Source organism: Zootoca vivipara, chromosome 14 (assembly GCF_963506605.1).
Source record: "Zootoca vivipara chromosome 14, rZooViv1.1, whole genome shotgun sequence".
Taxonomy (NCBI): Eukaryota; Metazoa; Chordata; class Lepidosauria; order Squamata; family Lacertidae; genus Zootoca; species Zootoca vivipara.
Window position 1 is genome coordinate 52,148,011 of NC_083289.1, and position 15,577 is coordinate 52,163,587.

The window sequence follows — 15,577 nt, forward strand, 5'->3', positions numbered from 1 at the left end:
AGGCCACCCTATTAGGCCATAGAGCCCAGTGTTGTATACTCTGACTGGCAACAGCTTGCCAGGCTCTCAGGTTGGAGAATCTTTCTGACATCTGGTCCCTGGTCCCTGAGAAGGACTGTAGAAATTTAGGAGTCTACCATTCTAAAGGAATGGCCAAGCCAAGCCATGAAGAGTTCAGGAAGACAGGAACCTGCCAGAAAAATGACAACTACTGCTGTTCTTAACAGAGCAGTTGTTTAGTGCCAACACAATAATATCACTTATGTTCTCTTGAGAAACTTGCTGGCACAGCATTAAAGCAGAGTAGTCCTGAGTTCAAAGGAGCTGACTCTTTGAACCAGAAAAGCCTTTTCAGGATGGTGTTCAGCACAGCTCTTTGACCTTACATATGTTTGTTATCATTCATTACAACTGCTCTTTCCTCCTCTGATGTCCCTTCAGACTTGTGTTTACTTTGTTTTTGGCGCAAAGAAGGCTATGGCCCACATGCTGTTTAAACTGGTATTTGCATATGCAAAATTAGGATCACAGATACACTTGTGTGAAAAGTTTATTCAGTGGGACATTTCAAATTTACCTAGGAGGGCCCAATGATCCTTTTTTCCTTTTTTGGCCTCACTATATATCTCTGAAATTTAGAAACCTCTTCTTGATGCAAAAACAAATTTAGATCTTCATCCATTATTAAAACATGTTTCATTGTGTGAAGTCTAGTTTACACGGTAAGAAGGTAGATCAGAGTATTCCTATCAGTCTTGGAGAGTTTTCCTGGAGGATTTCCCTGCCTGGGAAAACCTGATAAGAAATGGGACATACGCAGTGAGATATTGAGTATACTCAAGTACACTGAGACGCTGACATTATGGCATCAACAATGCATAGCTGCCAAGTTCTCCCTTTTTTTAAGGGAAATTCCCTTATGCTGAATAGGCTTCCTCGTGAGAAAAGGGAAAACTTGGCAGCTATGCAACAATGGTCATGTAAATCAGGGGATGGGGAACCTGTGGCTCTCCAGATGTTGCTGGACTGCAACTTCCGTGGTGCCTGATCTTTGGCCATACTGATGGGAATGGGTGTGCAGCAACATCTCAAGATCCACCTTTCAGATTGCCCCACCCCTGATGCAAACTATTATTTAGAAAGCTGTTCCTGGTAAGAAGGAAAACATCCATAAATTGAACAAATGAGAAGTGCTATGTGGCTTGCAGATCAATATGACCTGGACAGTTTACATGAATGTCCATTTATCCTAAGAGAAAGCGCTCCGAGGATTGCCTGCTACAACTCCAGAGTGCTGGTCTAAGGAAGCAATCAGTGTTGGTTCAAATGACCATAACTTCCTGTTTCTCTCTGGCTTGGTCTCTAGTAGAATAGTGGATTTTCAGAGCATCCTGTTGGGAGCTGCTTGGAGTAAAACAGTCTACATTCACCTAATCTTGGTTGCTAAATGGCTTGTTGAGAAATGAATACTTTTTTTAAAAAAAAATAACCCCTTGTATAAGATTTCTAAGCCTCCAAACTTAGACCACCTTTTCAGTTGGGATTCCCTGGAGGACTGCTGGGAATTTGTTGTTTTCCTGAGGGTTCTGTGAAACTTTCATTGCAGAGATCCCCAGTGCTTCTGAAAATAATTCCAGTTCCTAAATTGCATAGGATTGGTGATCCATGTGGGTTAAAATTTGTTTGCATTTGTAGTAAAGAAAAGTGTAGATGTGCCCAAAGACTACCTTTCAAATAGCAAGTGCTCTCATTCATTTTCTGAAATGCAGAACCTATGTGCTTTAGGGGAGAGGCAAGCAGTAATCTCTTGCTCCCATAAACAGATGCACCAGAAAGCGCACTACAGTTGTAACTGTGGGTGCATTGCTAAGCTTACAGTCCAAATAGTCAAGCAGATTTGCAAATGAGTTTCTGTTGAAAATCTGAGGAATCCATGAAATATATGTGCTTAGGATTTTGGAGTATGTACCACAGTGGTATATTCTAAGCTAGTCCTTAAAGAGAAAAATGAAACCTTGGAAAGTGACAAACCTGAAATCCAAAGAGGCTGCCATGTTTGGAGGTGGAAACTGACAGATTAAGGTGTCAAAACATTCTTTGGAGACCTTTCAAGCCTATGCTGAGTGCTCATCTTTAAAATTGCTCTTCTGCCTTTCTTCATGTTCACAAGTAGCTAGTCACAGCAGTAATATGTTTGGCCTAAATCCCTTCCCGTTTCCCCCTTACCTTTCTGCCAGAGGCCACTGGATGCCTCTTATTCACAACTGCCTTTCCTGACCTTTTCTGCTAAGAACAGTTTTAGAATGCTACATAATAACTTGTAGGTTGACCAGCTACGTTCTAATGCATTTCCAGCTAAGTGAACTTTATCAGGAGGGATGTAAAAGGTTGGTTCTGTCACACCAGCTCTGCTATGCAATTTGTGGGGATTCCTCAAACCCATCACAGGAAAGCTGCACACACTTGGGGAAACAGGTTCAGATTTGTTTTGGTTTGGTTTGCCAAACCTGCAGCTGTGATGGGAAGGACTGCGTTTGTGAGCAGCGCAACAGGGAAGGGACTGGCACGCGCTCCACTCTGAGAAATCCACACAAAATGCGGGATTGCCATCCTTCATTTAAAATGTAACACTGCAACTTTCCATGAAGTTCAAATGGCACTTTTGCTGATAAATCCATTAATATGGATATTTATACTCCTGTACACAAAAGATGCTTACACACATTAGTCAGTCTTGTTTTATCCATGTATGAAATGCATTCATTGAGATTCAGAAGTTGATTTTTCTCTGAAAGAAATAATTATGCCATAAATTATTATTTCTTCAGCTGCCATTTTTCCAAACATGGTTTTATCTCCCGCTCCCCCCGACCCTTCTCATGACAGGCATCCTTTAAGCTGCAGTGCTTCTTCTCCTGAGTTCAAAAATAAAAATAAAAATCACCTTCTCACAAAACCAGAACATTTTCCATTTTGAAATAAAGCAAAACAGCACTGAGTTTGCCACATTCCTGCAGATGTTGTCAGTAAATACTTTGGTATCTTTGCCTGGGTGCTTTTTTAGCTTCCAAAAGTAAGGGTAATGAACAGAAACTTTGTTTGCATGTTGCATTCTTTCATGACATTCTGAGTTCCTTTACCATAGTTGGTCCCTAAAGGTAGCTCATCCTCTTCCTCAAAGTGCTTCAGAATTCTCAAAGAAAAAGGTGATGCTCAGAGGTGTGCAATGTGCAGGCAGCAGGAAAATGCCTAAGAATGACTTCTGTAGGCAAGCTCTGTGGGAAATGCTTTCAGAACTTTCAGTCTAGCATCCGCCAGGAAGTCATTGCTTTTTTCAAAGTGTGAGCCAAGACTCCCCAAGGAGGTAAAACTGCTTACAGTTCCTTCCCTAACAGTCTCCCCCTTGTCCAGCAACTGGCATATTTATCACTTCACAAACCCAATGCAATAGAAGTGACCCTTCCATAAAGGGATGGTGACAATGGAAAACATCATGTGACAGATGTTGGGTACCATAAATGGTTGTACAACAGAAAACAGGTCCTGAATCACAGAGAAGTTCTCATGTGTAAACCCCATTTGAAATGAAATGTTTGTGCTCTTGCTCAGGCCCCACTCCACAGGCACAGGAAAACTTCCCAATGTGGTTAGATCTGCTTTAAATATGTTTTTTTTGTAATTTTATTGTTGTATTTTTTATGTGCTTGCAAACTGCTTTGGGACTTTTTTAGCAGGAAGTGAAAGACAAGTTTAATAAGCCAGTAGATTGTGCCCCTTGTTAACTAAGGCTGTGATCCTATACCTTCTTATCCTAAGAGTAAGTGCTACTCCCAAGAACTTGCTTCTAAGTTGATTGGGATTGGACTATTCATGGACATTAAAATGTCTTGGGCCAGCCCTGAAAGTGGATTTAAGACTTATGCAGCACACACACACACAGAGACACACACAGTTTTATTTTATTGATGATACCGTAAATTAAGCAAGACGTTTAGTCTTTTTAAGCTTACTGCTTCCACCAAGGTCTCTTCTCTGCAAACCTAAAGCACACAGTAGTCTGTTAGCTTCACCCTTTTCTTTTGCTCCTCTTTTATACTCTCTCTGTTTACTTTCTTTTTCTGAAAAAGTAACGTACACACACCTCCAGAACCATTAGGGCAAAGCGTAGGAAGAGGCAATGGTAGGCTGTAGCTGTTCAGGCAGGACCACGGACAGTTCACTGTAGTTTAGATACAAACCAAAGGTGTACTGAATGCAAAGCAAATGGACAAGATATGAGCTTCCAGTCCTGCCAAATCTTATGTAACCCTGTAGCGAGGTGAATGTCTCCTCAGACTGGGTCCACATCCTGTCCCACATGGATATGCTCCAGCATGGGAGAGAAGCCACCTTCTGATCCTGGACATTATGTGAAAGCGTAAGGGCATTTTCAGATGGTTCTGGGAACAAGTTTCTGGCTTCAAAGGATGGGGACAAACCAACCCTCTCCTCAAGTGCAGGAGACAGGAGGCATGCTATTCCCTAGAGCTTCTCTTCCTCCTTTGTGGGAGTCTCTATTGGGGTGGTTACTTCATAAACTTTCTCCCTTGCTGTTCCCAAAACTTCTGTGTTGTCCAGTAGAGGGGGCCTGAGCCCTGGGGCATGATATAATTTTCACAATTATTTGATGATGTCATAGAAAGTTGGGAGTGGGTTTTAGGAGGGATGCCATATGTAAAGCTTTACCATGCACCATCAGAACATTATTAAGTCAATAAATCACTTGGGAAAATATTTGAACCCTTCTCCAAAGGCATTCTGAGCAAGATATACCCCACTGGATATGTGAGTAGCACAAAATGTATTGTGATTCCAGAAAGTCTTGTGATTAATCATACATGCAGTGACTTCAGGAATCAGTTTCAGGTTGTGGAATTAAAGTGATGGATGACTTCTGTTACTGTAGTCTTGTACTCACATAACTTATTCTCAATTTAACAGTGCAGATGACCAATGAAGACTGATGCTATCTAGCCAAGAATCTTTTTACCAATTATGGCATCCATATTGTCCACAGTTTTCTTCTTATTCAAGCAGGTTACCGCAGATATGACTCATCATACAAATAGAAAAATTGGCATACAAGTTCAATATAAATTTCTCACATTTTTATGAGTGTACTATTGAATAGTTGTTCTCAACTCTGTGATTAGAAGAGTTAACAATCCAAGTAAATGGATCAAATTAGGGCATTATCCTAATTTTGGGGCACAACCTGCCAAGCACTGCTTTGGTCAGCCATCAGTCATTTGCAGCTGTAGCTGTTATACTGCACCCAGAATCATTATGAATAGGTGAAGCTTAATTTGGGAGTTCTAACTATTGTTTTAAAACTTACTGTTGTTCACTTTTGTTAAGGTCCTTCTTAGTTTATAAAAAAGAAAAGTTATAGGAAATATCATTCCAACTGCCCAGTGTACATAACAACACTGATGTAATTCATTAGTTGTCTGAAACTGTGTAATTTAGGCTGCAATCGTATGCAAACATGCTTACATGTGAGTAAGCCTCATTAAACTTAATGAGATGTTTCCAAGTATGCTTTGATGGTGTTTCCTGCTCGGCAGGGGGTTGGACTGGATGGCCCTTGTGGTCTCTTCCAACTCTATGATTCTATGATTCTAAGTAATCTTGCATAGGGTTGGACAGTTAGTTTCCTAATACAAGAGAGCAAACGTTGTTCTAGGGCCATCCATGCACATATATGTATATATAATATCCCATTATTAACAAGCAAATAAAGGAAAGCACATACATACATACAATAAATTTGCTGGTTTCCTGAGAGAGGTTGTAGGGTTGCTGTTGCAGTCTGTGAGAGTTTCTTCTTGAAACTGCAGATTCCCATTACAGCCATGGATAATTGAGAGAGATGTATTCACCCATCACCATCTGTGCTTCTATCTTAGGTCTTTGGGAAAAACCTCATCTGTAGAATAATAATCCACAAGAACCATTTCATCTCTTCCCTTGCCCGTTGAAGGAATCTCCTAACAGAAAATGAGAAATAACCCAATTAACTTTCTTTTAAAGTCACCACTGACTATCGGAAACATAAATCACAGGTCTCTCTTCAAACCACTGTTATTTGCTTTGAATCATGAGTGGCGGCTAAAGGTTTCTTCGTTTTCACTTCTCCTTTCTTCCATTCCTTCTCCCTGCCTGCAATCAATTTTACTTTGTCGTCTTCCTGACTGGTGTCCCAGTGCCTACAGCTCCTCCACAGAACATCCAAGCAGAAGCAGTGAACTCTACCACCATCCAATTCTTCTGGAACCCTCCTCCACAGCAATTCATCAACGGGATCAATCAGGGATACAAGGTTTGAAATTATTATTATTATTTATTAAATTTATATTCAGCCCTTCATTTTAAGACCACAAGACAGTTTATTTTTTCCATAAAATTATAGCTTTATTAAATTGAATGCATTTTAAATTATCTGTTTATTTACTTTATTAAGTAAATTTACTTTCTTTATAAGTAAACTTTATTAATGTTTGGCATGCCAGTCATCACTTACTGTGATGTAGTTCTACAGATATAAGAAACTGGATTGTTATCGTTTGTATTTCTGATGGATTGATTGTCTTTCTGAATATGCTTGTTGCATATTTGCTGTCTCAAAAGGGTGATTTTTGGCATCATGTTGGCAAGTATCATAGTGGAGACAAGTTCTCCTGCAGATTTCCAGAGTGTGATCCATCTATCTGTCTGTCTAATAATACACACATACATATCTGGGAGAACTTTTAGAGAATTTCTGAGCATTAGTACTCTGTTCTTCAACCCCAAAGGCTTCAATTGCAACTTATATACAGTTAATTAAAGACAGAACCTATCCACAGACATACACTATAAAAGTCACAGCAAAAAGGGGAAAGGGGCAGGGAGGGAAGAGGAAAAAAGAAAACTCAGGCACCAGTTCTTAAAAGTAAATAGTAATTTGTACAGTGCCCAGCTGGAATGAAACAGTTCAGGGGCAAAAAGTGCTTGCTGAAGCTGGTCCTTCTGAATGGCTGAAGAAATGAAGCCTGCTTCCCGTCTCTCTCACTCAGATGTCTAAAAACTATAACCACTTGTGATCCAGTGAATGTGATAGTGGATAAATCTGACAGGCCTGGATTTAAGTACTCATTAGATAATTAAGGATCTGAAAGACTGCATCTACCCCAAAGACAATGAAACTCTAGATAAGAAGCTGAAGGGCCTTGGGGCACAGGCGTTTTTTTCATTACTCCTTCCTGTTGAAGGTCATGGCCCAGGAAGAGAGAAGAAAACACTGGAAGTAAACCTCTGGCTGTGTGGGTGGTGTCATTAGAAAAGGTTTGGCTTCCTGAACCATGGTCTCTGCTTCCTTGAGGAAGGACTTCTGGCAAGAGATGACTAGACCAAACAGGAAGGAGAAGTACGGTAGCATTATATGTGAAGGGTGTGTACACTTGTGAGGAGATCCATAACATGGAACACGGAAGGCAGATTGAGAGCATAGGGATGAAAAAATGTAGGAGATGGAAGTAATCATCACCTTTCACTTTACAATTCTTTGTTTCTATGGCCCTGTCTGCAAAATCAGACCTACAACCGAGTCCACGCCCTTCAGAACTGTGGTGCATAGGACTCTCCCATGCCCATCAAGACTCTTCACTAATAGCTTTTAGGCAAGCTGTAAAAAGCTTCATTCCTTTTTATGCCAGCAGTCATTTGGCACTGTGTGAGCTGCCACTGTTGAATGGATGGTTTGTTAGGGGTATTTTAACATTTGTTGTTGTTTTATTCTACCCTGCCTTGTGGAAGTCTCAGGATTGAAAGGTGGAATGAAAGTAATTTGTAACAAATAAATAAGTGACCATCTTGGCAAGTCCTCACCATGATTCAAACATTTCTGCAGTGGTGGAGAAATGGTGCAGATCTCACCCACCCCACTCACCACATACTGTATTCCTCTAAGTGCACTCCACGAAGCCTGTACAAATAGCCGCCCCAATTTGCACAATATTCATCCCTTTTCCCAGAAGGGAAAGATTGTGCCACATGCATGGAATGTTTCATCATGTACTATTTTAGATGGCTTGTAGAGATAGAGGAGCAATGACTGAAGCATCTGGGCAGGGCCATGAGCCTCCAGGACTGGTTCTCCATCCATAAAACAAAAATGAATATGGCTGAATGGTGGAAGTTGTGCTTCCACCATTCAGAGTTGTTTCAGGTGTGTGTAAGGGGCCTGGAAAATCTAGATACTCACTACTATAGTATCCAAATCCGTAGCTGCAACATTTATCCTCTAGATGCCAAGGGGTGTGCACCTGAGAAAAAGTCCTGAGAATTGAGACTGGTGTGTTATTTCCATTGTGAGTTTTGGTTTCTTTCTTTCTTTCTTTCCTAAACTTGTGAATCCAGCATTTTCATCTGACTATTATCCAAACTTGTTTTTATACCCAATTTGCTTTTAAACTGCAGTTTCCTTTGAAAAAAACATATGAAGTGATTCACAGGCTAATTCACACTTGTCAAGAAGAAGTGATCTCTGTGCTTTCAACTGTCAACTTTCTCTTTCCTTTCCTTTTCTTTAGTTCCTTGAGACGTAAACAGCTGCACAGTTCATATTTCTCTTATAGCTTCTTTAACTCTAATATGGATAGTTTGGGGAGGACATTTCCATCACATTTACTTGTACTGCATAATTTGTGTAATGATTTATACATTACCAGTAGTCAATTTTTTGAGTGTCTGCTTGCCAAGCTGGTTCCACCCATTGCATCTTTTATGTGGCAAATGCACTTGGCTTCGATTAATGGAACTGCGCAGTGCTAAATTCTTTGGAAATGAGGAAGAGTAAAAACACAGTCACTAACATTTGGACATTTCCATTTTCTTTCATAGCTAGGATTCAAAAAGGAGAAGTGAGGCTCTGCGTTTGTCATTATGCAATGGTTTATTTTCATTTGACTCTCACTTGAATCTCAGTGAGTCTTCTGAACATGATGTGACAGATCCATGCACAGGGCTGGGGGGAAGAGGAGCAGGAGGAGGAACAACTTGCTTTCTCTTGTGCCGCTAAGTTCTGGTTGCCTGGAGCTTGGGCACGCCTGTGATTTTCATCAGCTTGCTGGTTAGGTGCAGCTGAGCATGGCATCCATGCTCTTCAACAACCCAGATACACAATGCTTGCAATGTATAACAGCTTTGTGTGGGTTTACGTTTTTCTCCCTGCCATCACAAGGCATCAGGTGTTGATGGGGCTGTTGTTAGCATATGAAGCCTGCAACACACTTACCTGGGTAAGTGTCAGTTGAACAAATGGTTTACAGGGAGTATGAATGTGAAATGCTCTGAATACTTCAAAACACAATATCAGTGCTTGTTGTTGTTGTTGTTTAGTCGTTTAGTCGTGTCCGACTCTTCGTGACCCCATGGACCATAGCATGCCAGGCACTCCTGTCTTGCACTGCCTCCCGCAGTTTGGTCAAACTCATGTTCGTAGCTTCGAGAACACTGTCCAACCATCTCGTCCTCTGTCGTCTCCTTCTCCTAGTGCCCTCCATCTTTCCCAACATCAGGGTCTTTTCCAGGGAGTCTTCTCTTCTCATGAGGTGGCCAAAGTATTGGAGCCTCAGCTTCAGGATCTGTCCTTCCAGTGAGCACTCAGGGCTGATTTCCTTCAGAATTGATAGGTTTGATCTTCTTGCAGTCCTTGGGACTCTCAAGAGTCTCCTCCAGCACCATATCAGTGCTAAGTAGTCCTATTTTGTCAGCTAAATCTGTAACCACAGGGCTTGCCTACACTGGGCTAAATCATGAGTTGGAGGATGTTTGAATCCATGATTTCTGGGCAACATTCTTATGATGCTGCCCTCAACCAGAAGTCATTCCCCCCCCCTCCTTTTCAGAGTAAGTTTGAATTTCCCCAATCCTGGGGAAGATTATTGCATGTTCTTTGCTTAATGTGGCAGGGAAAAGAAGGGGGGAATCCAGAGTTTTTATTTTAAATACACAAACTGCAGAATGAAGGGTGGGCTAAATTTTGGGCCCTGCCCTTGTGTGGTCCTGCCCAATTTTTCCCCCAGTGTCAGAATACAGGACTGGGAACCATTTTTTAATTGTATTTCTGTGAAAATCTCTATCCCTGGTCAACCTACATAAGAAACTTCTGGCAGGGGGGAACTTCCTTCTGCTATTGCCAGTAGCCAGTGAAACAAATGTGCCCATGCATCAAGCAAGTCCCCTTTAGGCTCTGTTAGCTGCTCTTGGGGACAATTAGCACAAATTAACAGCAATTAACAGCACTGAGCAGTTGAATAGTGTTGTGCTATAAAAGGTGATCAGGGGAGCAAGGTCTAATAAGCCTTTCAGTGAGTGGGATCATGCTTGCTGTTTGACTTCCGTTCAAGTATCAAGGATCCTACCAAGTGTGCCAAGACATACTCTCAAAGGAATACGATGAAGACTCTGTGCTGGCTTTCTCTCTGGGCAGAGTCAGCCTGAGACAATTTGCTACCAAAGGTGAAGAACAAGGTGACTTCTTCTCCATTGCGCTTGCAGGAGCTGAGCAGACTGGCTGCTGGGTGTTACACCAACAGTGGCAATGGGACAGTGTCCTCCACTGCACTAGGGGGCAGCAGGGCAGGCTGCATGGCCCATCTAGAGCAGCATCCAATGTCTTGTCTCCCCTTGCTCAGTGCTCCACTCGTGCCTGTTTGATCAGGCAGTGATGCAATGCAATGGCTGACTCTGCTTGCTTACTCACTCAAGGGCCCTTTGCTCTATGCTACCTTGAGGGTAAATATCCAGGCAAGACAGATAGCCCAAGGTAGTAGCAATCAAGCATCTCCACTCCCAAGGTGCCAGCGCAGGAGGGGCTCAGGCAGAGTGAGCACAGGGGCTGCCAGCATCCTTCATCTGAGATGGCTAAATGGTAAGGACATCCCTGTCTCTGGGGTCACTTAGGAACAGGCCTGGCATTTCCTTCCTTGATGCCTTCCAGCCCCACATATTGCTGCAGTCGGTGTTTGGCTCAGGCTGCTGTCCCTGGCTCTTGAACAGGGGAGGACCACCCACTCCCCTGTCCAGAGGGGCTTGTTTTAAGGTTGTGTGTTGAGCATTTTTGCACAGGTGCTGGTAACATGACAGGGTTATGACAGCAACCTGGCAGGGCTCTGAACCCAGACCTGGAGCAGTTTCTGTAAGTCAAATGGAAGAGAGGGGGCAGAGGCTGGAGGCTTAGGTCTACTGAAGGGAATAGTGGAAGATGAATTCAGTGTGCCTGAGCATGACACCCACCAAAACCCTGCCCCCATTTCAACCCTAGACCTTCAGTGTCTCCTGAGGTTGGTGGGCCTGGCTTTCATCTCCCTGGCATGATTATGGCTCCTTGCAAGCTTCTTTTGAACCTGGTGCATTTTGGGCAAGTGGTATGCCTCCCTTTTCCTAGCCCTTCTGTTCTCTAGCAACTGGCTGATTATTTTCTCATCCCTTTGATTATTCATTCGTGGAAGCAGGAGGGGGTTGTCTTGCCGCAGTTATGTAACTCCTTAGTTGAGCTTAAAGCTCTTGTATTTGCCACTTTTTTAAGAATCTGATTTTAGCAGCACAGTTTTAAAATTCTCTGTTTTTAGCTGGAAGTAATGCACAAGGCTTTCATCAAGCACAGCAACACAGTTAAATTTGTACATCCAGCCAATCGGCAACAATTGTGTTAATAGTAATGTTGTGCTCTTACAAGTGAACTAATGAGGTCCTGGCGGTCCCATGTATTGGACTGTGAGTGGGAGCCATCCGTGCTGCGATTTCATGCTTTCTTAATCAATGTTCCCATTTCCAGCTCCTGGCTTGGCCAATTGATGCGCCAGAAACTGTGACTGCTGTCACCATCACCCCAGACTTTCATGGAGTGCACAGTGGCTACATAACCAACCTGAAGAAATTTACTGCTTACTACACCTCAGTCCTCTGCTTCACCACCCCAGGGGATGGGCCACGGAGTTCGCCACAGCTGCTCAAAACTCATGAAGACAGTAAGTAAAGGGTGACCATTGTCAAGAACAGCTTTTTCACATGATCCCTGGCCGGCTAATGAGCAAATAACCGTAACTTCCTAATTAGGTTGAAACCATTCATCAAACTTACTAAGCAATTCAAGGAACCACCGCAGACTGAATTGTGTATTTTCACTGGGAGCTGTTCTGTGCTGGAAGGGCTTTATAGCTATGGCAGTGAACACCCTTCCAACATGGAACAGCTCCCAGTGAAAACACGGACTTATTTTAATTTCTGGGTAGATCATTTTATTTGTATAAATTAATAATAATACTGGAACAGCCATAATAACTAGATGTCTTCCTGAAATTGCCCCTGAAGAACAAACTATTATTCAATTAGCGTTTGTTAAGTAATTATTAAATCAGAGCCAATTCACAATTTGTGGGACAGAAGAGATTGTGCTTGTCCACTGTGTGTCTCCATGGTGAGACACCATCAAGTTTGGAGATAGAAAACATGTGGTTAACATGTACAAGGCTTCTGAGCATCTATAGTTCTATGATTCCATGATAGCACTGTAACTTTGCAGCTTTTGCCAGTGGAAACCTCCTGAGAGAGTGGGATGCAGTCAACTCTTCTAGGGGTACATATTATTTTATACGTTTTCTTTTAGAGAAACTGGGGGATATATTGGCAGGTAGAACCATGCTGTCCACTGCCACCACACACAAGATTTGCAATCACAGTGTGCATACTTTGCAGATACCCCCTTGTGCAAGCGCCAATGAATCCATGTTAATCCATCCACTTGGGAGTATAGTTCCCCACCTGTCGGTTCCCAAAGGAACACCTTGAGTAGCTTGTAATGTGCTTTTCAGACACAAAAAACAAGTAAAACAACAATAGAAACAGAAGCAAAGCACCAGTATATCCACTAGGAAGAAACAGAATTTAAAATTATGAATAAGAAGATCTGTAAAGTGAGGGTAAATAGAAAGTTTTATTTACCTTCTGCTGACAAGACATTCAACTTGACTGAGACTGAGGCTCCATGGGGAGAGCGTTCCTGAGCCAGGGTACTATAACCAAAATGATTCTATGCCCTGTTTCCACCCTTCTCAACTCTGAAGGCCAGGATGTGCGAGGAAGAAGAGGGGGGCCTCTGAGGAAGATTTATTGAGCAGTTTTATGTGGGCTAAAGGGGCTCCAAAATCTGCAGGCCTGATGCTTTTGAAAATGTACCGCTACCAGAAGGAATGCCATTTCATCAAATGTGCACAGCTCTCGACTGTCTCCATCTTGCTAGGATTATGCTTTGCTTAATGGAGGCTATGCAATACCAGTTGCTCTTGAGTGGTTCTTATTCCCTCCAACAGAGCTTGTGCTGGAGAAGCTCCCTCTAAATTGTCCCCAATCATACTTATAAAAGCATGATTGCTGGCTGGGCCACAGGTAAAAATTTCTGACTCCCAAGTCATCCTTTGATGTACATGCATGTTTTTGTCTTGATCTCTTATGATATCCACCGCCACAAGGGAAGGTATTGCCAGAGCAAGATAGAGACAGTAAACTTGGGTTTCTAGAACAGATCAGGACCATGGACAAAGACCAAGGTGCTGGCTCAGGACCATGGTTAGCAGACAGAAAATTCTAGTTGCCTCAACTGTGTCTTGGAGCAGTGGGCAGGTTTTTAGAGCAGGCATCCCCAAACTGCGGCCCTCCAGATGTTTTGGCCTACAACTCCCATGATCCCTAGCTAAGAGGACCAGTGGTCAGGGATGATGGGAATTGTAGTCCAAAACATCTGGAGGGCCGAAGTTTGGGGGTGCCTGTTTTAGAGTCTCTGCTCAGTTGCTGGGATGGAAAATCTACACCTTGAGTGCTGCATCTGGGCACAGTCAATGGTCTGGGTTTTTCTTTCTTTCTTTTTGCTTACTCTAAGCAGATGGGTTTTAAGCTGCAGGGGCATTTTGAGGGAAAGTTCCTCGGGTTTTCCCTGAACTTACAGGTCTATGGTCTTTGGTCCAGTCATCAGAGTCTGATGGCAGAAGTGTCTCCTTGGAGCTCAGGAGATGTGGGTTTCAGTACCAGTAGATTCAAATGGGAAGGACAAGGGAATGGATCTGTCTCCTCTGCCTCACAGCTACTGTTGTAGGAGGATTTGGAACCTGAGGCTCCCTATAGCTACGGCAATTTGAATGTACTTGGCTGTCCCAGTTCAACACAGCTGGCCCTGAGATACTCAGCACCAGATTCAAAATTTAATCGTGAGACAGCACAGTTCTGTTCCCAACAAAGCTCCATTCAGAACATCTTGGTAACTTACAAATCTTATTTAAAAATAAACAAGGGGAAAAGGCATGCATAGCATGTCAAATTTGCAGCGATGTGTATTAGAATTATTATTATTATTATTTTGTCACTTTCCCTGGCCTAATTTATCAAAGCCTGCAGAGAGAATAAACATTTTCTTTGGTGTTCAGCACAAGTACTCTTCACTTCAATTCCCCACTTCCCATCTGAAATCTCACCCCTGCTGCTGTAGAGACAAACCCAGACAATGCAGGAGATATGAACAGCTTCTTGATGTGGTTATTTCCTTTCCCAATGCCTCGAGAATAACCATCTGTTCGTCACTCTTCCTACAAAGACGAATCATATAGACAGCTTCGGTGCTAAAGAAGTCTGATTCCAAATGCTGACAAATTGGCCATGGGAGAGACTTGTTGGGAAAGATACTTCTGTGTTCAAAGAACAGATTTTCTGCCATCAGAACCTTTGCATGCTAGCAGATTGCAGGCTAACCACTGGATATCTGCAAAGCTGCTTAACTACAAATGTGTTTACTTAAATTCGGAATTGCAAAGCAGAAGACAGAACTGTTGTTATTTACATCAGAAATAATTTGATTTTTAAGGCTTCAAAAATTCCATTGACATACATTAAAGCAGCACAACTGATCTGGTGGTTGCTAAGTGTGTGCAGCTAACATGGCTCTAGGCCAGTTGTTCTGTCTCCCCCTCTTCTTTTTTTCCTGCTCCACAAGAGATTAGTTCTTAGATTCTTTTCTACCATGGCACATAGGAAAGGACCATAGTTCTGCAGGAGATTTCATAGTTCACATGTAGAAACTCCCAGGTTTTGTCCTTGGCAATTAGAATTAGAACTGGGAAATATTTCTGCTTGTGATTTTGGCAAGAAAGGGGACTTTAGTTGAAGGACAGAGCACTTGCTTAGCATAGCGGAGATCACAGGTCCAGTTACTAAGATATTTTTTTAAAAAAACTGCTAGCTAGTGATATGAATGGCTTTTATGTGAGCTCCTGGAGACCCATGACTAATCTGAACAGAGAATAGTAGGCTAGATGGACATATAGGCAGTTTCTTGTGTTCTTGCAAGAACTGAACATGAGAACACAAGAAAAGCCTTTTGGACCAGGCCAATCACCTTTCTGGTCCAGCATCTTGTTCTCAAAGTGGCCGGTGCCTGTAGGAAACAGGCATCTTTTATCTGTCTCGGATTCTCCAGCCTTCAGCTTCGTTGGATGTCCACAAATTC

At 42.5% G+C, this 15,577-nt stretch overlaps 1 protein-coding gene across 4 annotated transcripts in view; it reads left to right on the forward strand.

Annotated features, from left to right (window-relative positions):
- Positions 1-15,577, forward strand: part of SDK1 (sidekick cell adhesion molecule 1) — a 584,684-nt gene that overhangs the window by 424,026 nt on the left and 145,081 nt on the right. For all 4 annotated transcript variants that reach the window (XM_035130977.2, XM_035130978.2, XM_035130979.2 and 1 more), the window contains exons 18-19: positions 6,246-6,361; positions 11,861-12,053. In XM_035130977.2, coding sequence (XP_034986868.2) covers positions 6,246-6,361; positions 11,861-12,053 — 309 coding nt within the window. The remainder of the gene's footprint in view (positions 1-6,245; positions 6,362-11,860; positions 12,054-15,577) is intronic.